Source organism: Stereum hirsutum (genome assembly GCF_000264905.1).
Source record: "Stereum hirsutum FP-91666 SS1 unplaced genomic scaffold STEHIscaffold_6, whole genome shotgun sequence".
NCBI classification, from domain to species: Eukaryota; Fungi; Basidiomycota; class Agaricomycetes; order Russulales; family Stereaceae; genus Stereum; species Stereum hirsutum.
In genome coordinates, this window is record NW_006763136.1 from 114514 (window position 1) to 141016 (window position 26503).

At 51.9% G+C, this 26503-nt stretch overlaps 5 protein-coding genes across 5 annotated transcripts; 2 read left to right on the plus strand and 3 right to left on the minus strand.

The window, feature by feature from the left end:
• Positions 1–445: 445 nt before the first annotated feature.
• STEHIDRAFT_96014 (vacuolar DHA amino acid exporter) lies at positions 446–2826 on the plus strand (the record flags this gene model as incomplete). The annotated part of the gene is made up of 11 exons (XM_007303279.1): positions 446–652; positions 740–806; positions 879–1012; positions 1083–1189; positions 1251–1570; positions 1697–1864; positions 1939–2052; positions 2131–2228; positions 2289–2422; positions 2500–2632; positions 2686–2826. 11 exons carry the CDS (start codon positions 446–448, stop codon positions 2824–2826), a joined length of 1623 nt encoding a protein of 540 aa, XP_007303341.1.
• A 266-nt stretch (positions 2827–3092) lies between these two features.
• STEHIDRAFT_156018 (uncharacterized protein) lies at positions 3093–5561 on the minus strand (the record flags this gene model as incomplete). Its single annotated transcript, XM_007303280.1, has 3 exons — positions 3093–3389; positions 3459–3731; positions 4956–5561. The coding sequence occupies 3 exons, from the start codon at positions 5559–5561 to the stop codon at positions 3093–3095; spliced, it is 1176 nt and encodes a 391-aa protein (XP_007303342.1).
• Positions 5562–7276: 1715 nt separating this feature from the next.
• On the minus strand, positions 7277–12200 carry STEHIDRAFT_77837 (acetyl-CoA synthetase-like protein). Its single transcript, XM_007303204.1, has 22 exons — positions 12053–12200; positions 11736–11999; positions 11622–11676; positions 11541–11561; positions 11447–11473; positions 11336–11384; positions 10813–11279; positions 10695–10756; positions 10558–10637; positions 10461–10494; positions 10264–10393; positions 9957–10182; positions 9868–9891; positions 9727–9796; positions 9400–9636; positions 8843–9328; positions 8626–8758; positions 8423–8556; positions 8269–8366; positions 8097–8210; positions 7464–8018; positions 7277–7380 (listed from the first exon to the last, which is right to left on the minus strand). The coding sequence occupies exons 2-16, from the start codon at positions 11928–11930 to the stop codon at positions 9191–9193; spliced, it is 1815 nt and encodes a 604-aa protein (XP_007303266.1). The 5' UTR covers positions 11931–11999; positions 12053–12200; the 3' UTR covers positions 7277–7380; positions 7464–8018; positions 8097–8210; positions 8269–8366; positions 8423–8556; positions 8626–8758; positions 8843–9190.
• An 808-nt stretch (positions 12201–13008) lies between these two features.
• Positions 13009–23614, plus strand: pks4 (polyketide synthase). Its single transcript, XM_007303205.1, has 25 exons — positions 13009–13158; positions 13216–13349; positions 13427–13673; positions 13731–13936; positions 14006–14089; positions 14141–14225; positions 14290–14534; positions 14596–15152; positions 15214–16439; positions 16499–16639; positions 16698–16806; positions 16861–16984; positions 17048–17250; positions 17303–17535; positions 17598–17735; positions 17798–17927; positions 17986–19691; positions 19761–20155; positions 20219–20373; positions 20426–20684; positions 20743–21352; positions 21436–22122; positions 22177–22344; positions 22413–22587; positions 22656–23614. Exons 1-25 carry the CDS (start codon positions 13123–13125, stop codon positions 23384–23386), a joined length of 8784 nt encoding a protein of 2927 aa, XP_007303267.1. The 5' UTR covers positions 13009–13122; the 3' UTR covers positions 23387–23614.
• A 576-nt stretch (positions 23615–24190) lies between these two features.
• On the minus strand, positions 24191–25528 carry STEHIDRAFT_138887 (manganese superoxide dismutase; the record flags this gene model as incomplete). Its single annotated transcript, XM_007303281.1, has 4 exons — positions 24191–24491; positions 24581–24718; positions 25043–25233; positions 25324–25528. The coding sequence occupies 4 exons, from the start codon at positions 25526–25528 to the stop codon at positions 24411–24413; spliced, it is 615 nt and encodes a 204-aa protein (XP_007303343.1). The 3' UTR covers positions 24191–24410.
• Between the last annotated feature and the right edge of the window lie 975 nt (positions 25529–26503).

A 26503-nucleotide genomic window follows, 5' to 3' on the forward strand; every position in this document is an offset into this window, starting at 1 on the left:
AAGTTCTCTTGGGTCTGAATTCAATATTCAGCTTCGGAGGCTCGCCGCTGTCCTTCCTCTCCGTCTAACTGGGCCTGTTTGCCATTGGCGTATATGCTCCCGTCTCCGGTGTATATATGACTCCCGGGTCGTGAAAACGGTGTAGGAAATACTTGTGCCACCCCTCCACCACGGTCTACCGCATTCCGAGGCATGATGGACTCAGGAGGAAGTATTGGTAGGACTAGGTCACTGGCGTTGAAGGACGTGGTTATGGAGGTTCAGGGTCGTCATGAAGAGATTATAATTGTAAGCCAGTTCTATTCCTTGAATCATGTGTGGACTTTCGGAAGTAAGTACTGAGCAGGCCACATACTTACATTGTTTGTAGTCCAAGGAGGTCGACGCAGGACATCTCCATGGACTTTCCAATAAGCAACAAAATACTTCACACTCTGCGCTGCCAATGACACCCTCACATCAACCCCCAGAATCTCGACGAAGTCATAGTCAGGACGAACGCAGTCTCAGGGAGTCGTCGGGTAGAGATACCCTCCGGCATAGTTTTACTCCGTCTGTCGAGAGCGAGCACGACGAGTCCCTCGAAGTCGAAGTGGACATCGAACACACCGCCGTTGCCGACGATCCCCGTAAATGGTCGTCGATGCGTAAGGTTGGTTGGTCTTCTTCAGTTCGCTTAGACGTTTAATGGGGAGCGTATTATTCGAATCTGAATGATATACTATTTTCCTTCTACTAGTCCATGATTCTTCTAATTGTCTCTGGCGCTTCGATGCTTGCTGGGTTTGGATCCAACATATATAACCGTACGTCGTCTGACTCCCTTCGTCATGTGTGGTTTCTGAGTTCGCATACGCTACACCACTGCGATTTTATAGCTGCTATCCCGGAGATAGAGTCAGACCTGCATGCGTCAAGCTCGGATATCAGTCTCAGTCTCGCTGTTTTTATCCTCATCCAAGGGGGTATTCCGATCGCATGGAGTGCTTTGAGCGAGATCAAGGGAAGAAAGGTATGTGACCTTCTTGTACCGTATCTGTTTCCTTTCCTACAGCTATTTTCCCGCTGACGTGCGGGTAAAGATCGTGTACATACTCTCCATCGGGATCGGTCTGATAGGATGCATCGTGGCCTCGCTGGCCAAAACTACCGGCGTTCTTCTGGGCATGCGAGTCCTCCAGGCAGTCGGGTACGTTTCGTCTCCTCTCCTCTCCTCTCTCGTCTTAGTATGAAAAGGAAACCTGCCGCAGGTCGTCTTCGGTGTTGTCCATAGGAGCAGCCACGCTCGCCGACATCTACGAACCCCACGAACGCGGCACCATGATGGGCATCTACATCTCCGCTCCTCTTCTCGGTCCGGCTCTGGGGCCTATTATCGGAGGACTGTTGACTCAGTATTTCTCCTGGAGGGCCACGTTTTGGTTCTTGGCTGTGCTCATGGCTGTGTGTTTGGTTGCGTTTTTGGGCGCGTTTAAGGATACGTTTAGGAGAGAGAGGAGTGTGGCGTATCAGACGGCGTTGCGGAGGGTTGTGAAAGGGAGGGAAGAGAAGAGATGTAGCGAGAGCGATAGTGTTTCGACGCTGGAGGCGGACAAGGTAAGTGTGAAGATTAAGGATGTCGAGGATGAGAAGTGCATCGACCCGCAATCTGGACGGGAAACGGACGTCATTCCTTCCTGTGAGATCCCGCCATTAGACTCCGAGAAGACTGGTGCATCGATTGCTTCAGCTGGCGAGCATGAAAAACCGAGCGCCGAGGTAGTTTTGAAGGAGGTCCATCTCTCTTTTAAAGATGTGAATCCTGTACCCCCTCTTCTGGCTGTCTTGTCGAGATGGAACAACATAGTGATTCTGATCGCTTCTGGTACGGCAAGTTCTCATACTTACCACCTCCCAGACGACTTTTTGCAGCCCTGTTGACCTCTCTGGACTAAGCAGCTTTCGACTTTGGCTTCGCATACTCAATCGTGTACACCTGCGCTCTTACACTTTCTGACAAGTACGGATACAATGCGCTGCAGACTGGTCTCGTTCTCATTCCTTTCGGAGTCGGCGAGTTATATTTTTTCACTCTCATCCTGTTCTCGATAAGCCGTATAAGTATGCTGAGTTGACGTTCTATGTTTCCAGGGAATGTCCTCGGTAGTGTTCTCGGTGGTCGATGGTCAGACCGCATCCTGAAACATGCAAAAGCCCGTCTTGAGCCCGGATGTCGGCCTCCTCCCGAGGTTCAGATGCCCTTTGATTGTTTGTGTCACATTACTGATGAATGTCGACTACTTACTCAGGTTCGCCTGCGAAGTGGTATACCCGCAATGTTCTTCTTCCCATTATCTGTTGCAGCCTATGGTTGGCTCGCGCAGGAACGGATCCATATCGCCACAATATGTGTCTCATTGTTCTTCGTCGGTTTTTTTTCGATGTGAGTCACCCACAAAACCGGATCTGCATTGCTTTGCAAACATCAAATTCTAGCGCCTAATGCCTCTGACATCACAGATGGATATACTCAAGCACCGTCGCCTACATCGTAGACTCCAACGTCGGTCGCTCGTCCACGGCTGTGGCGACGAACAGCCTTGCTCGTAGCTTGGTCGCTTTCCTTTTCGCCGAGGTCGCAGTGCCGTTGCAGGTTCGTCATTGCTCGACTGAGTCTTTACTTATTTCTTACTGCGTCTGGTTCAGGACTCTATCGGAGACGGGGGCCTCTACTCGTTATGGACTGGGATTCTCATCATTTGTGAACTCCTGCTGCTGTTGGTACTCTATAAGGGAGGGAAGTGGCGTGAAAAGGCTGAGGAGCGGGAGGTGAGGTCGAGGAGGTGAGGGGTGGCAATATAAAAGGAAGAGTGGCATATAGTCGGATAACTATGCTCCGTACTTTTCGTTAGGGGTACGCCTTATTGGAGATATGTCCCGACATGGTATGCAATATCCTGAAATACCACTCAAGGCAGGCTACCACTACGTTCGTGTTCATGATAAGCAGCCAATAAATATCCGTCAAGTGGCCAACAAGCTTCCTCTCTCTCCAACGAAATATTTACACATACTTCCATCCTTGTTCCATCCTTGTGACACATGGCCCCATATCACTTCGCCTTCTTGCCCTTCTTCTTCTTACTCTTCTCCTTTGTCCCGCTACCCCCACCCTCCCCGCTCTTTACACTCTTCTCGATCTTCTCTTTCTCTTGGGTGAGCTCGTAGCAAATGGCACTGTTGAATGCGTGGATCGATAGGTACAGATAGGGAGGATTCGTCCTGCTTTGCTCCGCGCGTTGCTTCAGCTCCCATGCTCCTGCCTGCATCTTGGGTGCATAGAAAGAAACTGGACGTGCCAGAGGCATAAAAAGCACAGATATACAGAAATCACCGCGAGCGCGACGAGACTACACAGAAGACACGGCACAATCTACATTTTCAGGCGCCATGGAATCAGTCTGATCCATGATGCTCACCTGCAAATCGACTGGATTCTCGAATGTACTCCTGCCCAACTCCAAGGCCTTACACAGATCTCCCAGTGGCGCAACGACGACGTCCTCTTTCTTCGTCGACAACTCAATCGGCGGGATCCGCCCAGCCGCGTGCGCGTCCTCCATGCTCTCCCATCCCGTCCTCCTCGTCTGCTGTACCTTGACCAATACCGCCCGATCCTCCAATGCGGACTTCAGGTCGATGAAGGGATCCTCCCTCAATATATGGCCAAGGTCCCGATATCCACCATGGCGCTGTCGTGAACCTGAAGGATATATTTAACAGCGGCTTCGATGGCTGTTGGTGGACCAGTCTTTCGTTTGCGTTTGAGACGGTCGTAACAAGTCTTCTTGTGCGTATTCCAGTGATAATTCTGGTGTTCGGTCCTAAGCCCCCGAGTCGTTCAATAACATTATGTCGCGAATCTAGACTGATGCAGCGACGAACCCGCAGTAGAAAGCTTCTGCACATGGACACATCCTCAGATGCTGTCTGCGCCCGTCCTTCATTATGGATTTCTTCTGACATATCGCGCACGACTGGAGGTGCATGTGAACCCCTGCGGCGGGCTGGTCGTCTGTCAACCACGACAATATTAGCCGTTCATCAAATTCATATAAACTCCGGAAGGAATACATAAAACATACCACCGGCGCCGTACATGACCAGGTTGGTAAACATCTTGGTGCGCGCGATATAGCCTGAGAACACTTATGTTTAAGAGACAACGAGTATAGCCGGGAGATGTCTGCAGCTGAAAAGTACTACATACCTTCTCAGCGATAATGGTGACTCTGTACGATGCGGCGGTATTCTTGATGTATTCAGCTCGAGAGCGAACAAGAGAGGAAGCTATGTAGGGAGTTACCGTGGCGTGGGATAAGATAGGGAAGTCGAGTGTATTACTGACTGGGCGCTGAGACGATCAGCCCAAAACTGGTTGACACTATGGGAGAAACCATAGACGGCCTTGTTAGGAAAGCAGTGTCCTATAGCCATAACGAGGCATGAGAATGCGCTGAGCCTTGTCAGAAGTACCTGCAAATAAACTTTACACCGCTCGTGTCATCGAATTGCGGCGTCCGAAGCACCAAGCACTGAGAACCTACAGAGCTCCGACTCATAATTCGAACCAGTTATGATGAGAAACCCCCCGTTGGATTGGCGAAGGAGACTGTGGTGCGAATTCAGGTGGGCATGGATACAGACTTGAGGATCAACGAATATCAATAAGAAGAGACAGATGTGGTATCTGGTATGGACAGGCGATAGAAGGAGACTCTGCCTTGAAACCTCAAAGTAGACGGTCTTGTTGATTATTAAAAAAAAAGAACACACCGCAAGTTCTATGGACATGGGAACCCTATGCGGCTCCATGCGCCCCTTGTATCTGGATACTGTACCACGTAAGACTTCACTCTCCGTTCTCCCTGCATCTTGAAAATTGCCGACAACCACTTCTCGCTACCGACCCTTACCCCTCTCTTGTTCGCAACGATCAACAACTCCCTTACGTCCTGCGCGTCCACATATTGTTTCAACCTTTTATCACTATACCGAGAAAGTCTGTGGTCGTCCCAGCATTGAAGCTTCAACAATAGTTGGGGCAGTAACGGCATAAGCGGGAGTAAATTGCGGATGACGATGAGATCTGATTCGACGAAAGGAATGGACATGGTCGGAGGGATGAGAACATCGATCTTTATGGCGAGCCCTGGGCGGCCAGGATACCGATACCAAACAATTTTGTAGAAATTGCGTGGATTGGTGGAGGAGACCAAGTAGAATGCTGGATCATCACCCGCGATGAAGCGTTTGATGCTTTCTTCGTCGTGGGAGCGAGTCATAATGACGATGTCAATGTCCTGCAGGATATCTTCCGTCAGTGTAAAGTTGAAAGGAGCCGCTGATTGTGGAGATATATGGACCTTAGGAGTACGGCTCGCTCCCCAGGCGGAAGAGGCTGTGCTCCCAGTGAGACAACAGGAGAGACCACGGTTTCGGAGGATGGAGACTACACGTTGGGCAGTTTCATGGATCTCCGGCTTTGTGGGAGTATAGAGGCTCTGTGGTCCAGAGACCATGAAGAATGCGTAGCTGGAGAGGCAGAGACCGTACAAGCTGCTGGTGGCGCTGGCCTCACGCTATCGAGAACTTCAGCTGCAATGGTATTCCCTTATGTACGGCCGCTGGGATTTGCGTTATACCCTTTACCCGATCGTGAATCCAGAGCGAATGAACAAGATAGTATGTGAACACTATGGGCTCGTTATAGGACAAGAAGACATGTCCGGTGTCCCGAGGCCTAAGATTGGCAAGATGAACGCCTGTGCCCGTCGCAAGTCAGTGTCTGGTGAAGACTAGTGGTTCGGTCTTACTTTAACCCTGTCCAGAAAGATCGTCGGTCTGCCATAGGGAGGTAGTGTTCAAGACGAGAATCAGTGGAAGCTACCGACCCTTCAAACTCAGCAGGATAAGTTTTCGGAATCTACTCAGATTGTAAAACATTCCACTATTAGCGCTGCGACATTTCGGATGTAAGAGATAATTCGGGGAGGAGTCCATACACATGAGAACACTCAGAGACTTGTGTGTACTTCTTCGCATTACCACTTGCAGATCTGGAATATCCGAGTCCTTTCCCATGTATGTACGTTGCAACCCATTTTGCCGGATGAAGTTACATAAGATGCAGCGATCACGATATGGCCAACGCAAAACTTTATAGCATGAGCATGAATTTAGGATACGATGCTAGTCAGGCGAGGGTGTGGTCAGGGTTCAGAGGAAAAGCGAAAGCCCGTGCAAACATGAAAGTGGTTTGAGTTCAAAGCAGGAAACGCATCCGTGTGGCGACGAATCAGGTGTTTGTTGGAGGTTATTTGCGCGTACGCCACGCGTTTGCCGCACGCGGCGGCGAGGAACGTTGAAGAGGTTCAGCTTCAAGCTTCATCGATCATCCCTTCCCCAACTCGCGTTCTCCGACCCGCTTCGTTACTGAGACTTTACACTTACTAAATAATAGCCCGGGGAGCACAAAATTTGTATATAGCTTAGCCATGGGACGCTCGAAAATCCACCCTTTCACTTCGTCTTTCGAGTACCCTTCGCTATGTCTGAGTTTGTTGAACCCTTTGCTGGACCCCCTGGTGAAAGATCTACCACTATCTCGCACTTTGCTTCATCTACTTCATCCACTAGATTCCATGAAACTGGTACAATTACTCCCGTTTTCACGGAGTCGAGTCATGGGGCCGCACTGGAAACAGCAAGTCAACATCCTGGCCTGCCAGTGTCAGGCGACATCGTTGTTGATATCGAGCATACTGCCGTCGTGGATGACCCTCGTGGATGGTCTTCGCAAAGAAAAGTATGGCTCGTATGGCTCGCATAATATCTAAATTTCACGTCGATCTCATACGCCTTCGTCTTAGGCCATTATTCTCGCCATCATTTCAGGCGCTGCCATGATTGCAAGTCTCGGGACCAACATATATAACCGTACGTTTCGCATCCCGTCATATAATGAGCTCAGAACGGAATTGAACTCATAACCTGACGTCTACGCCTTCAGCCGCTCTCTCCGAGATAGAATCGGACCTCCATGCATCGAGCTCGGAACTCAGCCTTAGTCTCGCTTTGTTTATTCTAATACAAGGGACGTCTCCGATTGCATGGAGTGCATTGAGTGAGATCAAGGGTAGAAAGGTATGGTCTCGGCGCCATCTTCCTCTCACCTTGTGTTCTGTCACTACGAAGCCGTTCTGACCTAATAGCGCTCGCCTCAACCGTTCAGATTGTATACATAATATCAGTCTCTATTGGCTTCGTCGGCTGCATTGTGGCAGCAGAAGCTCGGTCGATAGGTGTGCTGATAGGCATGCGATGTGCACAAGCCATTGGGTACGCTCACATACCTTGTCAGATCAAGTCTCGGTCTCTTACACGAGGCTGAAGGGGTTCTTCTGTCATGTCTCTCGGAGCAGCCACCCTTGCCGACATCTATGAGCCCTCTGTTCGCGGCACAATGATGGGGGTATACGTCTCTGCACCTCTCCTAGGCCCAGCACTAGGCCCGATTATCGGCGGACTGCTCACCCAGTACTTCTCGTGGAGAGCCACGTTCTGGTTCTTGACGATATTTATGGGTGGTTGTCTATTAGTTTTTGTAGGTGCATTCAGAGACACTTTCAGGAAAGAGCGAAGCGTGGCGTATCAAGTGGCATTGGGGAGAGTGATTAGCGAAATGGAGCGTGAGAGGGAAAGAAACGTCGTCGAGGTGTGCGAGAAGGACGACAAAACCGTAGTTGGTGCCGGCGAGCCGAAAAGCAAGGATCTATCCAACATAGGGGCGCTTCCGTCTTTGCCATTGGACGTCCCTTCGACATCGAGTCCTCACCCGGTGCCCTCGCCTGCCTATTCATCTACAGTCACGCTGGATGTCGGCGAAGTCAAACTCTCGATCCGGGACGTAAACCCAATACCACCTCTACTTTCCGTGCTCTCAAGATGGAATAACCTCATCGTGTTGATTGCTTCTGGTGCGTGGTACCACGCTTACTTCTTCTTGATCGCAGCCAAAAAAAAACTCATACTCACTGTGTGTATGCATGACCTAGGTCTGGACTATGGCTTTGCGTACTCTATTTCATATACCTGCGCTCTAACGCTATCAAACGTGTACAAGTACAATGCTCTTCAAACTGGGCTTGTTCTCATTCCGTACGGTGTCGGTAAGCCGATTTCGCCTCCTCCCTAAGTCATCAACTGACTTATACTTCTCTCCCCAAGGAAACATACTCGGTAGTGTCCTCGGAGGGCGGTGGTCCGATCATGTTCTCCGACAGTGGAAGCCCAGCATCGAGCACGGAGGCCAGGTGCCACCTGAGGTCAGCATTCTAATTCGTCGTCTTGAGCGCCCCGTCATTCAATTTGTAGTTTCCAGGTCCGCATTCGAAGCACGATACCAGCCATGTTTCTTCTTCCTCCTTGTGTCCTCGCCTATGCTTGGCTCGCTGAGGAGCGTATTCACATAGCCTCTATATGTGTGGCGTTGTTCTTCATCGGTTTCTTCTCAATGTACGTCTACTTTTCCTGTTCCTGACTTTCGTTAAATGTGTTTCTTACGCTGGTTCTGGCATGGAAAAGATGGATATACATGAGCACCCTTTCCTACATCGTGGACGCCAATGTTGGTCGCTCTGGCTCTGCAGTGGCCACCAACAGCGCTTTTCGTGGGTCGTGCGCATTCGTGTTTGCAGAGATCGTCGTTCCCATACAGGTGCGTCGTCGTTTCAACGCGGTTCCATTCCCCGTCAGCAATATCTTGTGTTGATTGATATCCCAAACAACTTTTTTTTCGTAGGATGCGATCGGGGATGGGGGACTGTATACACTTTGGGCCGGCCTCATTGTCGTACTGGAACTCTTACTGCTGGTAGTTTTGTATAAGGGTGACTCATGGCGGAAGAGGGCGGAGGAACGGGAGGAGAGGAAACGGCAAAAATAGATCATAGATTCGTAGACACAAGGTGAGACCATAGACTAGATTTGTACATATTTTACTCCTAGATCGCTCGAGGGATGCAGTAGAATCATATTTGCATTTTATCTCAGTGTTCGCTCTGCGATCTCTTTCCACTGAAGAGCTACTACGTCTGCCCACAAGTTAGATTGCCTACTTCTACACGCTCGAGCATCAGTAGGACTGTGTCTAAGTCGGGACTTTTTCCGTGGGCCTGTCGCGCAACACCCGGCGAAGGAGTTTCCCTGAAGACGTCTTCGGTATTTCGTCGCAGAACTCGACGCCTCCAGCGAGATGCTTGTATGCAATCTTGTGGTCCGCAACGTACTATGAGGGCAAACATTCGAGCTCGAGTTTAGTTAACAAAGTATGTAGTAAGAATGAAAACAAATACGTGCCTGTATCAGTTTATCCTTCAACGCGTCCTCAGCGGCCTGCCCATCGTTCGAGCCGGATCGCACCACTCGCAACTTTTCTTTCGCCTCTTCCGTCAATACCACGAACGCCTTCGGGAGCTCGTAGCTGAATTCGTCGGGGACGGGTACGACACAACAGTCGAGGATATCGGGGTGTTCAAGCAAGTGTCCCTCGATCTCGATGGGATTGACGCGGAAGCCTTTGACTTTCATAAAGTCCTGTTTTGAATGATATAGCAAAGAGTACTAGTTAGGCCAGGAGAGACGGTCGAAGTGTGAAGAGCGAAGAGCGAAAAAGAGATTAATGACCTTGAGACGTTGGACGTGGAACATCTCATCATTCTGGTCGAAGAAGACTTCATCGCCTGTGCGAAGCCAACTACAAAAGAGGGTCGACGTAGTCAGTACACTGATCCAGTCGCTTTGAGTCGAAGGACCTCTCAGGCGTACCCATCCACGAACGTATCTGATGATCTACATTCAACGGCCATAAAATCACGTCAAACCTGAAATCATATGGATGCAGGTGTACGACTCACGCATCTACGTTGTTCCTATACCCACTTGCCATCGCCGGCGTCCTCACCCAGAGCTCGCCCTTCTCCCCCCTCCTCGCCAGTGAGCCGTCTATCTTAATCACCTTCCACTCATTTCCAGGAAACATCTTTCCTACGCTTGCGGATCTGATTCCCGACTCTGGAGCACTCAGGGCGGGAATTTTAGTGTCTAGAGAGGGACCCGTCATGGCACCTCCTTCGGTCATGCCTATAGATGTGGGATGTTGAGGTAAGAGGTGAAGCCTGAGAGGTGAAAGAAAAGCTTGGCAGTGGAAAGTAGGATACGCACCGTACATTTGCCCAATGACGGCATTGGGTATCAGAGCAGAAAGACGAGTGACAAGAGCGTTGTCGAGAGGGGCGCCACCGACGTACGCCACCTTGACAGTCCGAAGTTCTCGGGCGTTCGGGGCAAGGTACTGTAGAAGGAACACAGCTATGTCAGCATTCACCTTCGGGTGAGATGTTGTGTTGCTGCTAGCCCACCTTTGTGAAGAGGACGATCATGGGTGGGACAAGTCTATCAACATATGTGAAGCTAAAACAGCAGAATAAACGGATATGACGAATGAGCTGAACGAACGTTAGGTGGGTGACGGAATACTCCTGAATCGTTCGAAGGAAGTCTTGAGTGTGAAACTTGGGAACGACCACAACGGTCATCTGGGATACACATATGGTGAGCAGTTGAATGTTGACGTCAGTCGAAGAGCGACCCACTCCGAAGAATAACTGGTAGTGAAGATTGATCAAAAGACCAAGGACATGAAAGAAGGGAAGAGCTTATATGTAAACGTCAGTCGTCTAATCCCGCGTTCTATCAAGGCACAGGACGTACGAGCACAAGTGACATCTCCAGGGTGATGTCGCCGGCGCTCAAATGGTATAGGATTACTCGCCGATCCAGCATCATGAACCACAGCCTGCAACACATTTGCGATAAAAGCATAATGCGACAATTGAATCAACTTCGGAATCCCCGTAGTTCCACTTGAAGGGAACAAGAACGCCATCTTTTTGAGTCCCTCCCCTTTACAGAGTTTCCGTTCCTTAAATTGGTGGCATTTCTCGTGTTTTAGGCCAAACTGGATGAGATCTTCGACCGTCTTCGGGTTCTCTGTACTTCGAGGACAGAAGGCGTTGTTGGGCGGGTCGAAGAGGATGATAGAATCAAGTGAGAGATCGCATCCGAGGCAGGCTTCACGGACGTTCGAAAGTGATTCCTGGTGCACGAATAGGACGTGAGGTCTGGCTTCGCGGAGTTGCGGAAGTAATTCTTCGGTCTTGAAAGCTGGATTCGTGACGCTTGTGGACAGTTCAGGAGAGATCGCATGCCGATTGCGGAGAGATGGAGTACTCACAACACCGATGCGCCAGCTCTGTGAGAGGCCCAGACAATGAGAGGATAATCTGGAATGATAGGTTCGATGAGTATATCGAAATACCGCACTTACACCGATGGACATACGCACCGACATGGTTTGCACTGATGATTCCGACTGCATATAACACAAGACTCAGAAATAGTACGCGTGAGAACGTATATCCGCCAATGTAGTAACAAACCTATAGGGTCAACCACATTGTCTGTACCACATTTGTATCAGGGTTGAGACACTCAATGAAGGCGTCTTGGTCGGGACGTACCTAAGTCAAATCGTACGTTTAACGCGTTCACTACAGCCCAAATACGGTCTTGGAGCTATTCGCTGTTTTAGACGGAATCTTTAATCAACAGAAGTAGCAGCAGCGTCCACTTACCTCTCGTGCCGAGAACATACGACCAGACACAGAATCGATTAGCCATGGATGGTGAGGCGGGTGGTGCAGTTGCGAAGGGTGGTTATGATCGAACATGAACTGCGGCAAAGTAATATCCTCAGGTATGTTGAAGTTGCGTTCTCTGCAGTATATGCCGTCTGAGCCATCCTGGGTAGCTGTTTCTGTCGTGATCATTGTGATACTCGGGAGAGGGATGCTCGAGAATGAGCTGGAGTCTGAACAGGTGGACCTTGAGATGATTATCTGAGTCAAACACTTAGTTATGAGGGCACTGGTGGTGGGCCCAGATGCATTACCGGAAGAAGGTGTATGCTTGGCCTGTACTAGCACTGCAAGGAGAAATGATGCATCATCCAGTAGAAACACCGGGTGGAGATCTTTGACGGCCCCTGCTTATTTCGATCAGGCCGTGATCGCAGAATCGCGAGGATATGATTGTGATGTGGATGGAGAAAGGATAATGGGTCTTGCTGTGTTTGTTATTTGACATGGTTGCGGGAGGCAGGTTTTGGATCAGAATCAGTTTACTGCGAACTGTCAAGACCATGAAGATGACGGCATTTCTGGGAGGTCTGAGACTACGATTACTTGCCTTGCTATGCATATTTGATGGTGGTTTGATATTAGCACACAGAGCAAACCTCGTTGACATGAACCTGGTTCGCAGTGCGGCGAAGGGTGCACGGTGTAGGTGCGCGGAAGGAAGGAAGGTGTTGGTGCGCCGGTAAACTCAGCTCAGGAGAGCTCAAGCCGGCAGCGGTTCGGAACTTGCCGGCACCATGTCACGTCAAATTCACTGAGCTCAACGCTGTTCATCGTCTTTTGCGCCACAACGCTGTTCCATTCTAAGCTTTGACTACTAGAGACCCATCAACGCATCAGTGGAATTATCATCGCATCTACGACCAAATCTCATGATCCGTCGGTATCGTCAAAGTTTCGTTCGTCCAGAGCCCTGTTGTGGGCTGGAAGGCGAGCCCTCGTCGCAACGGGTGATAGGTACTGTCCTATTACTCCGTCGATCGTGTACTTCAAGGTACGTCTTTATGATGGTGATTAACTCGTATTCTCTTGTCCAATCTGTTTCAGAATTGTTCTCTTCATCCTTGGACGAAAGCGGATCATTCAAGCCGTCTCAAGCCCGAGCGGCGAGCAGAAGGTCTACCGCTCATGGCCCATGGCCCACCGAAAACATCAAATAAGACTGCGCATCTCAGCATGGTGAACAGGCCATCCATTGACCGCCATCACAGCAAAGACTGTAGAACTAAAAACCACGAACAACCACACGACTGACTCGCACCTTTCTACAAAAACGCCTCTAGACGTGTCTTCACCTTCTACTCCGTTCTGTCGTCTTTCTTCCATGTCACAAATAACTACTGTGAAACCCGTGGCCGTGGTGAGCATTTCGAATCCTTCTGGTTTTGTCACAATTGACCCTAGGAATCAACTCCAGGTTGGGATATCTGCCGAGTTTCCCTCTGGCCCACTATCCGGCGTTAACTTCGATCACCAGTCGTTTTTCGATTTCTTGCTTGCTGGTGAAGAGGCGTCTGAGAAGGTCCCTCAGGAGAGGTTTAATATTGATGGGTTAGACAATTTCCCCACCTCCCCCAATCACCAAGCCTCTGACTGATACGACTTCAATACAATTTCACGTTCGTAAGGTGGCAGGGAACTCATATCGGTCAAGTCCTGCCAGAGAAGGCTTGCTTCTTGAAAGATGTTACTTCCTTTGACCACTTCGAGTTCGGCATAACCGCGAAAGACGCAGTCAGTATGGCCGTCGGCACCAGGAAACTGATCGAACACTCTTTCCTCGCTTTACTGGACTCAGGTATCAATTCGCGTTCTCAGAACGTTGGCGCGTACACTTCCGGTGTTGCCTTTGATATTCTCAGTGCCGCAGACGCAGTACGTATCTTTCTCATTTTTTGCCATATCACTTTCGCGGACTTATCGTATCGACAGGATGAATGGGATGCTCGCGATGCGTTCGGTGGTGGCACCGCAGCCTTGGCCAACCGAGTCTCATACCATCTAGACTTGACCGGCCCATCGCTTCCCGTGGATACAGCCTGCAGCTCCTCCCTGATGGCGCTTCATCTTGCGATCCAAGGCTTGCGCTCAGGGGATTGTGAGGCTGCCTTGGTGGGTGGAAGCCAGATCAACCACCGGTACGTGCGGTCCAAGTCCAACATTTCACAAAGATATCGACGCTCACACCTCCTCACCTTTTTATTTAGATTCGTCGATTGGGTGTGGTACAGCCAGGCTTCAATCCTCTCCCCAAGCGGGCAGTCGCGCCCTTTCGATGCGAGCGCAGATGGGTACGGGACTTTTCTTCAAATCTATCACGTTTGTTAATCTCTCGTACAAAGATTTGGTCGTGGTGAGGCTGTGGTCGTCATCGTCGTCAAGCTACTCGAAGACGCCATTCGCGACGGAGACAAAATTTATGCCACTGTGACTTCATTCCCTCTACACCATATCAAACGAAGAGTTTCGGTCTGACTGGTCTGTGTCGCAGATATTGAACACCGCCATCAATTCGACTGGGTCTGCAGGTCCGGTCAAGACACCCATCGCAGATTCACAGGCAGCAGTTATGTACAAGTCGTACGAGGGTACAGGCCGCTCTCCCAAAGAGGTTGATTACGTCGAGTGTCATTCAACAGGTACCTCTGTCGGCGATCCTGTTGAGGTAAACTGGGTCGGTGCGCACTTCAAGCGGGAGAAGGAGCTTCTTGTGGGAAGCGTCAAGGCGAATATCGGGTACATCCTATTCATGCTGCCATTCTTGACCCATCGACTGATTGTCATGCATTGGCTTCAGTCATACCGAAATCACCGCATTCTTGGCTTCCCTTTCGAAAGTCTGCTGTATGTTCAAGGCCGGACTGATTCCTCCACAAGTCGGAGTCACGACCCTGAACCCTGCCATCGGATGGACCGAATACAACATGCGCCCCAACACAAAGGTCGAACCCCTCACCGCTAGTTCTCCCTCCGGAGCATCCCTCGTCTCGGTCAATGCTTCCGGTCTAGGTGGCGCAAACGGCCACTGCGTTGTCGAAAGCTTTCCTTATCCCCCGCGCTCCGCTCCAGAACCTCTTCCTGCCGATATGTCAATCCTCCTCATTGCGGGCGGCTTGTCTCCCCGTACCGCCACGGCCATTGCCTCAGATGTGACTCAGCTCGCCACGGAGATCCCCCGAGAGCTTTCCGTGCTTTCGACAGTGAGTGGGAGACGTTCGAGGCAGATGACTTGGCGTACAGCTGCTGTCAGCAGTGCAGACCATCCGTTTGTCTTCCCGCAACCTCGCTTCGTTCCGCGGACTACGCCACCGATCGCTTTCGTGTTCTCCGGTCAAGGGCCACAACACGTAGAAAGTATGAGATTCAAGTTATGATCTATTCAGAATTCATCTAACACGACTTCTTGACTCTATAGTGGGCCGTCAGCTCTTCGGAACGTACCCTGTGTTCCGCGAGAGCATTCTTCGCATGGATAAAGTACACATCGAGCTCACCGGCACATCTGTCGTCCAAGACCTCGGCTTCTTCAGCGACCTACCGCCCAAGAATCCCCTTCCCGACGTCTGGCCCGTCACCACGCTGGTCCCCGCCCTCAACATGACCCAAATCGCTCTCTTTGATCTCCTCGTCTCCATGGGCATTCGTCCCGATCTCGTCTTCGGCCACTCCGCGGGCGAATCAGCCATGTTTTACGCCTCTGGTGCGACTTCGCTGGAGCTGGCGATGGAGATTTCAGTTCGTAGGGCGAGGGCGATGGCCCATGTTGATAATTCGGGTGGGATGGCTGCCGTTTCTTGTTCGTCGTCGGTGGCTCGGGAAATCATCGACCTTGCGCTCAACGAGGCTGGACCTGACGACGTGCTTGAGCTCGGCTGCTTCAACGCCCCAGAAGCCGTTGCGATCTCCGGTCATCATGTTATGCTCGACAAGGCCATTGCTATCGCTCAAAGCCGCGGCCTCTGGGCTCGTAAAGTCAAGACGCGCACCGCAGGTCACAGCAGCCTTCTCGACCCCTGCCGAACGCAATATATTGAAGAAATGGAAGAGGCGTTTGCTCGTCATCCCGTCTCTTACACTCCGACCATCCCCACCTACTCGAGCCAGACAGGAACTCGCTGGGATACTGCGTTCACGACCGAATATATGTGGCGAAACACTCGCGTTCCTGTCAAATTCGAGCAGACCGTGACCGCCGTTCTCAAGGAGGTTCCGGAGGCGATCTTCATCGAGATCAGTCCTCACCCCGCGCTGTCGTCATACATCGCTGGCATGGGCGCAAAAGCGGACAAGGTTCTCTGTCCGATGCGTCGTACGAAAACTCCGGGAACATTCAACGAAGTCAGCGAGCTTCTTCAGACTGTCGGGGCGCTATCCTGTCTAGGGGTCAATACCATTGACTTTCATGCCGTCAACGGTACCACCGCTCTCGAGCTCTCGAAACCACTACCAGCATATCCTTTCGTCCCGAAAGTCCTTCCGATGTACTCCGAAAACTCGAGGATGGCGCACAAGCAGAAGAGGGTTCGCAAGGGGCCGCTCAACTATGAGGGAGTGGCTATTAATTCGCTCACTCATCCTGACTTAGCTCAGCATGTTGTGAGGGGTGAACCCATCCTGCCGGCGACCGGGTTCTTCGAGATGGTAAGGATCGTTTGACGCCACCATTTGATATGCTTGTTCTTATTGTTGTGATTGTGTAGATCTTCGAAGAGGGAGCGCGTACGATTTGGGACATCGAGCTACTCGGGATGCTGCCACTACTGCCGGAGAAGGTACTTCAGGTGGAGATCAAGACAGATGGACATGCATGGAGCGTTTCATCCTCGTCCGGAGGTCGCAACGTAAGTACACTCACTTGGGAGAATATTTTACTGAGCCACGACTAACTTCGCTCCACAGCCTCGGCTTCACGCTACTGGGTTCATGACGACTGAAGTGACGGACAACGATCTTGGGCCACTCGATCTTACTGCCATCAGAGCTCGCTGTGAGAGATCCGATATCACGAGTACGTGCTGCCTTGTTTTACGAAATGTCATTTTCCCTACTTACATCCAAAAAGATCTTTATACTGGGATCAACGCCAGTATCGCCTTCGGTCCCTTGTACCGCCGTGTTCAAGGGTGCCTCGAAAGCGAGAACGAGATGCTGTTCGAGATTCGCGGTAATGGACCCGACCTCACCGAGTGAGCTTTCTTGTGCCTTATAACACGTTGGAGTCGAAGAAGTGATGCTGAATGATTTCATAGACACCATAAATACATCTTCAACCCCGCTCTCCTCGATTCTTGCATTCACGGGATCATTCATCCCGTTTTCACTGGCAACGCTGATCGTAACGTTTATTTTCTCCCATCTCACATTGGACGTGTTATTCTCTACGACGCTGCCATTGAGAAGGAGCTGCCGGAAACTATTTACTGCCATGTCATCACACACGACTGGTCTCCAGGTAGGCCAAACGAGCTATTTTGGATCAGCACTTACTCAAACGACATACATAGAGGATCAACATTGCGATTGTTACATCGTGAACGAGCATGGCGAGCGACTCGTCACCCTGATGGATTGTGTGGCTTCGAAACATTGGAATATAGCTGTACCTACGCTCCCAGAGACGAACTACGATCTTCTCTACCAGCCTCTTGGTTTGCCGGAAGACACACTTCCTGTTCAGCACAACGTGCAAGTCATAGACCATTCCTTCCTTGACGTACTTTTACCGTTCGACGAGAAGGTATGTGGTTCTAACTGTAGTTTTTTTTTTCCTGTTCTCATCTCTCTTCCCATCCCGTTTAGCCAAATGGTCTCGCGAATGGCATCACACATCAGCTGTCCAACGATATCTCTAATCACGTCGAGCTCGACATGGAGAATTCGGAGGAAGGGAAGTTCAGGAAGTTCACGGACGGATTTATGTCAGGAAGTTCCTCCGAAGTACGTTGACTCTCGATCCTTTATGCTACCACGGGCACTGACTGCCGATGTACGACCTGTAGGTGAAACCCTCCCGTGTCTTTGAGCTCTTTGCGTCGTCTTTCGATCCTTTTGTGGTGGAAACCAGGCATATTCTTGAACACGCTCTCAAGGCCGGTAAACGAATAGTCCGTATTCTGGAAATCGGTGATGGTTCGTATTGCTCGAAACCCTCGTGCTTTATCTCAAATTTCTGACGCTCGGATCGTAGCTTCCGCAACGCTGGCGAGCCGTCTGTTACCAATCTTCGCGGAGTATCCAACTCTGCGAGTCGACTACACTGCTGCTGGTCACGAGAAAACGGCGACTTTGGACGTGCGAACAATTTCCTTTGACATCAGTTCGCCGTCTCATACGCAAAGCCTACCTTCATTCACGTACGACGCCATCATATCCATCCACTCTCTTGCCTTCGCCTCCAACACGCAGCGCTCTGTGGAATTGCTGCATGAGCTCCTGGTTCCTGGCGGTTTTCTCCTCGCACTCGAGGTTAACGGTGATCCTGGCGTTCCTGGAACAAGATGGATCGAGCGCGTCTTTTCGCCACACCACGACTGGTCTGGAATACGCGATGGCAAGCTACATGGCCCCAAGCCTCTGGGTGCCTGGAAAGAGTCCGTCCAGCGAGCGGGTTTCAAGTATGTTTCAGCAAATCCGGACGACGTGCGGTCTCTGTTCGTGACCCTCAAGGCCCAGAAAGGCTGGCTACCAACCCTCTCGGAGTCGGCCGAGATACACGATGCCGATGAACCCATGATGGTGAACTTCAAGCTTGCGAATGCATTGGACCTGCAAAGCACGGTGCTCGCTGCCACAACTTCCGCCTCCGGTGGACGAACTGCTCTGTGGATAGAGGCGACGATGGGAAGCTTCGACGGGTCGGCAGCTATGGGTTTCACTCGTTCCCTTCGCAGAGAGCTCGTCTCTGTCGACGTCAACCTCGTTCTTTTCGATCCCGTCTGGAAAGACGCATCGAAGGCCGTCCTCATTCAACAGCTATCCACCTTCCCCTATTTAGAGCCGGAAATCGCGATCGATAGCGCTGGAGTCGTCTTGGTTCCACGCCTGTGTTCATTCCCTCCTCGACGGCCATCGACGTTTGACCCTTCTCGGTATTGGGTCGTCGAGAAGTCTGGTATCGTGGCGCAGCCTGCCCTCCCGCTCCCCGTTGCTCGTCAAATACTTATCGAGCTTTCGTCCATCTCCGACGTCGAGGGCGGGTTGCGAGGCATCGTGGGTACGATCGCCAGGACGAGCTCCTCGAAGTGGCCCGTCGGTACTCGTGTGGTGGCGGTCGTGGAATCCACCGCTTCGAATTATGCCGTTGTACACGAAGGTCAAGCGTGTCACCTTCCCGGGGATTGTGACCCAGGTAAAGGTGCTCGTATCGCTCTTCCGCTCATCCTTTCTACACTCGCCCTAGGGCTTGGTCTTTCACGACCACTGGAGTCCTTGGAGACGGCAAGGATCGTGGTCTTGCAGTCAGGAGCGATGTCCATCGAGATCAGCCAACTCCTCAAGCGTCTCGGCCTCAACCCGGACTCCATCTCAGCATCAGTTCCGATAGAGCTTCCCCGTCTGGACAAGGGCGACATCGTTATATGTGGCCTTCCCCAAGACGTAGCTCGTACGATTCCCTCCATCCCTGGCGTCTCCGTGTACAACTGGTTGGACACCGAGAGTGGTGGCCTTGCCAGTATCGTACGCAATCCCTGGTTCGTCGGCAGTACCCTCAAGACATATCTCGAACGTGTCATATCGGACATCGCAACCAATATTTCGTCTCAAACCCCGGACAAGCTACTTCCGACGACTCCTCAGGTCTCTTCGACTGTATCGTTGAGGCCTGACAGGTATTACCTGATTGTGGGTGGCATTGGTTCGTTAGGATTGCAGATGGCGATCTGGATGTACGGCGTAAGTTGATTTTTTTCTTGCATACTCGTGGATATTGACAGCCGAGACTGACGACCACGACGCATTCAGAAAGGAGCAAGACACATCATCCTGACCTCTCGTAGAGGCGAGGACACGCTTCGCGGTATCAAAGCCAGATCTCTGCGCGGTCCCGTCGAGTACCTCAGGAGCCTCCCAGACCTCGAACTGCGTCTTGAGGCTTGCGATGCCTCATCGCAAGATGCATTCGACAAGCTAGTCGCAAGCTTGGATCGTCCCCTTGCCGGCTGCATTCTCTCCGCAGTCCTCATCTTCGACAGGCTGTTCTTGAAGCAGGATTCCGAGACGTTCGCGGTGCCATTCAAGGGCAAGACGGAGGCGTTTTGGGTCATCGAGAAAGCTATCGCGATTGAGAAGCTTGATTTCTTCATTGCAATCACGTCTGTCTCTGGGTTTGGTGCTGCCGGTCAGACGAACTATTCGAGGTATACTGTTCAGCGTGATTTCTCTCAACTTTCAGCAAGCTCAAAACTTTTTTTTGGCGATAGTGCGAACACTGCGGTAGAGTATCTTATGTCGCAGTATCCGAACGCTTGGTCGTTTGCTGCTCCAGGCATCAGCGACTCCAACGTCGGTATTTACTCTTTCACGGCGGAGGCATCCCATCTCGAAATGTGGGAGTCATCTGCTATGAGTAGCTACGGTGCGTAACAATTCGATTCTTCATTGCGATCGTTCTCACACATAAAGCACAGAGATCTGCTTGTGTCTCGAAGATGGACTCCTTCGAATGGCGTACAGTCCCATGAAGCTCTACATCCCCAACCTCGACTGGGACGCCCTGCACAACTCCGTCAGCGACTCGACTCTGTACAATCACCTTGTCAAGTACGATGCGTCACGCGAAGAAGTCGAGGTCGAAGACCCTGCAGAACTTCTTCAGGAGATGGTGCTCAAGTTTATCGATATTTCCGCGGATGAATTTGAACACTTTGTTCCTCTGACATCTTATGGGTACGATACAAGTCTCTCAGTCTCACCATCTTATCGCTTACGACTCTTGTGAGACCAGGCTTGACTCCCTCTCCGCCGCACGTCTCTCCACCGCCCTCAAACCCTACATGTCAATCACACAGATTCAGCTCCTCGGAGACTTGAGCCTCGACGATCTTGTCGCCAAGATGCGAGACGCCAAACGCAGCGGCACCGATCCTATCACCACCAACGGCCCCGCCACCGCCACCAACCCGACCAACTCCACCGAAGCTCCCTTCGCCTGGGACTCGCTCCATCAACCGGGTCACAACGTCCTCAAGCTCGTCATCAGCACCGGCACACCGCTCATTCTCATCCACGGCGGCGCAGGCGACATAACCGCCTTCCGTGCGATCCAAGAACAGTTCTCTACCCCCCTCTGGGCCATCCAACCCACGCCCGAAACGCCCATGGATTCCGTCGAGGTCCTCGCGAAGTATTACTTTGGGAAGATCAAGGAGAAGAGACCGGCGGGTCCGTACAGAATCGCCGGCTTCAGCGCGAGCAGTCTCGTTACGCTGAGGTTGGCAGAAATCTTACTGGAGAATGGGGACGAGATCGTGCAGTTGACATTTGTGGATCATTTCCCGATGTTGTTTGCGAGCCCATTGCATGATTTCAATACGACACCGGAGTCGTTCGAAGAGGTGATTTCTACTTTCATCCTTCAATCCCCTCACGCTCCCCAACACCGCTCTAACCTCTCTTTCTTTGTCATCGCTTCTACCAGCTGGGCCACTTGGCCGCCCTCAAAACTGTCGACATGATCTCCGACTCCTGCGCGCGCGACAAAACCGCCGCCCGTCGCGCCTACGGCCTCGCCCTCGTCTCAGCCTCTCAAAACCTCCCCTCCACACCCACCGCTCTCGAATCATGGACCTTCATCCGCAAGATCGCAGTCATGAACCTCAGGCAGGCCATCGCCTTCTCTGGCGGGTTCGAAGTCTGGTCTGGTCTTAGTCCCGCGGAACGCGAGGAGAGGATGAGGGTGCGGATGATTGAGGAGGTGAGGAGCGTTGGGAGGAGGTTGAGTGCGTGCAGGATGAGTGCGTATGTGGCCGATTGGGGACTGAGAACGTTGATGCCTGATGATTGGAATGACTTTGGCGTCGGGAGATGTTTCGGAGATGGAAGACTTGGGGATCCCAGGGCTGGGGTGGATGAGAGGAAGGCGAAGGTGTATAGGTATCCGGCCGGGCATTTCGATATCTTTGAGAGGTCAGATTTCTCGAGGAGTTTGGAGGTGGATTGGGTGGATGCTGCTATCGAGGCGGGCGCGGAGAGCGAATATGAGTGGAAATCGATGGTGCATCATCCGTTGAAGGATGACTTGACGACGATGTTTAGGATCTTGGATACGATGGCGTTGAAGTATATGAAGGAGTCTATTGAGCAGAACCCGGTCGTTGACTCGGAGGTGAGTGCTCTTCATTCTTCACTGTCATCTATGACTAATGAGGACGGCGAGCAGATCAGTCGCCAGAGGTTGTACCGCGAGACTTTGGAGTACCTCCGCACTCGCAAGCCAGCCATCTGGACCGAAGAAGAGTATACTCGTCTCAAGTCGATATATCCGCTCTACTTCGAGACAACAGAGCGGATCGGAAGCGTCCACGCATCGACGTTCCAGTCTCCTACCGTTCGTATCCCCTACCTTCGCTCGCATCGTTGTCACTGGACTGATTTTTTCTCCGTTGCATCGGCTAGGCCGCAGTCGCAGCGCTCTATGCGGACAACATGATTGACGGCTGGTACCTCAACAACCCCGGGTTCATGCCCATCAACATCGAAGCCACCAAACGTTTCAAATCCCTCGTCTCTTCTCCCTCGTTCCGTGCTCGTTCTGGATCAGAGCCACTCAGGGTCCTCGAGGTCGGCGCCGGTGCGTTCATTTCACATTCCTCCTTTTTCCTCACACACATGCTCACCCGCACTCCTTTACTGACATAGGCGTCGGCGGTCTGACCACATTCCTCGTCGAAACCCTCGCGGACCTTCAACACTCGAACACTCAGTCCATCAACGTCGAATACACAATAACCGACCTCTCCTACTCCCTCGCCGCCTCTCTCGCCTCGTCCTTCTCCATCCCTTCTCCATCCTCTTCCCCTTCCACCACCACCTCTCGCCCAAAAAACAACATAACCCTCCTCGCAAAACAATACGACGTCTCCAAACCTCCCTCCTCCCAATCCCAATCCTTCCCCCTCGGGTCCTACGACATCATAACCGCTCTAAACGTCATCCACGCCGTCCCCGACCTGAATGAAACATTGAAGGGCTTATACGCGCTCCTAAAACCAGGCGGGAAGTTACTGGTCGTTGATTCGGACGGGAAAGCCTATCGGGATCACATCCAACTCCCGCTTCGAGACCCGCGCACCGCCCGCGTCGTGTTCGAGCCCGCAAAGGAGGAGGAGAACGAGAACGAGAACGCAGCACCGGTTCCCGTCCCCGTCCTCGAAACCGTTCCCCGTCCGGGCGCTATCTGGGCCGACTTCGTCTGGGGTTCTTTCCAGGGCTGGTTCGGCTTCACGGACGACCGCGCGCATTGTACGGTCGATGGGGAGGAATGGAGGGCTAGACTTGAGGGGGAGGAGGTAGGGTTTGAAGTGGGGAGTGTGAGGGTTGTGGAGGAGGATGTGGGGATTTGTATTTTGTTGGAGGCGGGGAAGGCTTAGGCTTAGGGTGGGAGTGGGGGCGGGGGTGGGGATGAGTGACGCGAGAGCGTTGAAGTGAGCAGAGGTGAGGATGGGTTGTTGGTGTTATTGCTGAGGTTTTGTGGGACATTTCCAAGGCCGCTTTCGTGGTGAATCGTTGTGGTTCGTGGTCCAAGGAGTGGCTATGCTCTAGTGTAGGTTGAGATTGTACTCACAGTAACGTCTGCAATGACATTCATCGTCCATGACAAAAAAAACAACAACAATCCCCTAACATCCATAATCCTACGACGAAGCACGACTGACCCCACACCTGCGACGAGATCAGATGGGATGGAAATCCTGCATAGGGTGCGATGTGCGGCATATCAATACAAGTGTTAGTCTGACGCTTTGGACCACGCTGTGAGTGTACCATAGAGGAAAAGGAGGGATGAGAGGGTGGCGAAAGGGGAGAGATGGCGAAAGGACACGATGGAGAAGGGCGGAAGGCGAAAAGTCGGAAGGCAAAATGTGAAGGAGGAGGTAACGAGTGCATCCGGGAGCTCGGACGGTGGAGTGTAGGCGACTCAGGAGAGAACGGAAGGAGCCTCAAAGTCAGAGTTCAATCAGAGCATGGCGCGCATGTAAAGGGTACGCCACAGTGGCGTAAATGGCGTGAACGAGCGTCGTCGTCCTGCGTACGCGTGTAGGTCGTCCCACCGAAAGGGAGACACCGCATGTGCCAGTGCATGGACGACAATCCAACCATTGAACCAAGCCAGATCTTATCTCTGTCACCGCGCTCTCTGTATGAGTAGCTCTCCTCGAAGTTCTCATCCTCGTCCAAACACCAACAAGTTCCATTGCAGTGTGCACTACCGCTTCATCATATGCATACAAAAACATCATAATTCCATTCCGCATACCAAGCATCCGAAAAGCATACATCGCGTTTTCACTTCACTTCTCCGTTCTCCATCATCCTATGTACAGCGTGAGCAAGGAATGAAGAATCATCATTCCACAGCCACAGCCATCCTACAGCAAAGATTCAAGGAGAAGCTCAGAGCTTAGCCGAAGCGCCCTCGACGAAGCGCTTCTCCGCCTCCTGGAAGTCAATGACGTTCCAGATCGCGTTGAGGTACTATATCACATCAAAATCGCGGTAAGTATATAACGCATATATCGACCTCCAGTTAAGGATACGGAGAGTGGAGAGAGAGGGGTACGCACGTCGACCTTAACGTTGAGGTACTGCAGGTAGAACGCATGCTCCCAGATATCGACGCCGATGATGGGGATGTGGGTCAGGAGCGGGTCCTGGTTAGCGGTGGTTACGATAGCGAGGGACTTGTCCGATGGGTTCAGGCCCTGGTGCCACGTTCGTAGTCAGCATATAGCATAGATTCGAGAAAGCACGTTGAATGCGCTGGAGGAAGGAAGGAGGAAGGAGGAATAGGGGCTTGAGAAGGGTAGAGATCTAGATAGGGGGAGGCGGTGTAATGCAGATTACGTAGGCGCGTAACTAGATGACGACTTGCGTGCGAATTCTTTCAAAGCGCAAGACGCAAAACGCAACGGCCGCAAATCATCACGCCCGAAAAGTATTCCCAGTCCCAAACGAAACAGATGACCAAACAAATACGATAGCGAAGAGGAGTAGGAGGAGAAGGAAGAGAAGGAGGAGAAACGCACGAGCCATCCCCAGCCGGAACCCTGAATACCAGCAGTGGCAGCGTTGAACTCCTTCTTGAGGACGTCGAGCGAGCCCCACTTGGCCTCGATGGCGTCCTTGAGGGGACCAGCCTTGAGCTCACCCCCGTGGCCCTTCTTCTCAACGGCAGACGGCGCGAGGTTCTTCCAGAAAAGCGAGTGGTTGATGTGTCCTGCAGTCCAGAAGAATCGCCATCAGAACTCCGAGTCCGGCGATTTCCCCTTTACCTCGAGGGGAGGAAAAGGATGAGAGAGAGACGCACCACCACCGTTGAACTTCAAAGCGGCCTGGAGAGCGATGCGCTCCTTGGGAGTGGACGCCTTGGCGTAGGCCTGCTCAGCGGCGTTGAGAGCGTTGACGTAGGTCTGGTGGTGCTTCTTGTGGTGAAGCTCCATGATCTGACGGGAGATGTAAGGTTCCAGGCCGTCGTAGGCATAGGGCAGGTCGGGGAGGGTGGCCTGGGACATCTTTATGGATAAATGACAATGAAAATGGATTGGGTGTTGGGTGGGTGGTGGGGGAGAAGAGGGAGAAGGCAAGAGGGAGAGCGGGGAGTTGTATTTATTGATATCGGATGGAGACGAAGTGGGTGAGTTATCGATTGGATTGGGAGAGCGGGCACGTGCTCTGCGTCATCTCGCTGAGCAGTTCTCTCTTGGATGATTCACGCAAAGCCTCGCCGCTCCGCTTCACCGTCCTTCCTGAACATTCTTGCGGCCTGAATCTTCTCTGCTTTTTTCTGGATAAGGGCCCCTTCGGCAAGTCGAGTCGAGTTGGGTTGAGTTGGGCTTCCCCGCCAATTCTCGTGGGAGCTCGAGTTGCTCTTGCCGTCGGATCACAGGCCCGTTGTCACTCTTGGACGGAGGAAGCCGAGTTGACCTCAGGAAGAGTCGTCCGTGCTTTGCGTGATTTCCCGACCATGTCCGCGCATTGTCCGTGATAGCCCATACGCACCGGCACCATCTCCGGATGGGACTAAGGTGCACTTACTGTATATCTGAATAATACATCGAAATGTGTGGAATAATTGAGGCTTCTCCATGATACTTGCCTCGTTCAGTTTCATTCGGTGGACAGAATTCTACAAGTAAAGCACCTTCCCCATCGTTGAGCTCATCGCGGGCGGCGATGAGGGAAGATAGGCACGGTGTAGACCGGCCCCTGTTTTACCGGGTGACCCTGGACCCCATCACACACTGTCACTAGGTGACTCAGCGTGGTCACGAGGCACAACTCGATCCAACTCAACTCAACCCGACTCGACTCGACTTGCCGAAGGGGCCCTAAAGGTGTTTGATAGATACGAACAGTTTGAGAGGTGGAATACTCTGGTGGACTTGACGGTACAAGCACGGAAAGCCGTTCAATCACACTGACCGCAGGTCACTCGTCACCATAATCCGGTCTCGCTGATTGATGCTGACGCCGTCGACGGGTCGTGC

Excerpts from the sequence above, each read along its gene's own strand:
- STEHIDRAFT_77837 (XM_007303204.1), bottom strand. The coding sequence starts at position 11,930 with ATGATCACGACAGAAACAGCTACCCAGGATGGCTCAGACGGCATATAC. Across the intron at positions 10,757-10,812 it reads TGGAGATGTCACTTGTGCTC|CTCTTCCCTTCTTTCATGTC; the intron begins GTACGTCCTGTG and ends TTTACATATAAG. Across the intron at positions 9,892-9,956 it reads TATAGGAACAACGTAGATGC|ATCATCAGATACGTTCGTGG; the intron begins GTGAGTCGTACA and ends CGTTGAATGTAG.
- pks4 (XM_007303205.1), top strand. The coding sequence starts at position 13,123 with ATGTCACAAATAACTACTGTGAAACCCGTGGCCGTG. Across the intron at positions 13,937-14,005 it reads GGAAGCCAGATCAACCACCG|ATTCGTCGATTGGGTGTGGT; the intron begins GTACGTGCGGTC and ends CTTTTTATTTAG. Across the intron at positions 15,153-15,213 it reads AGGGCCACAACACGTAGAAA|TGGGCCGTCAGCTCTTCGGA; the intron begins GTATGAGATTCA and ends TTGACTCTATAG.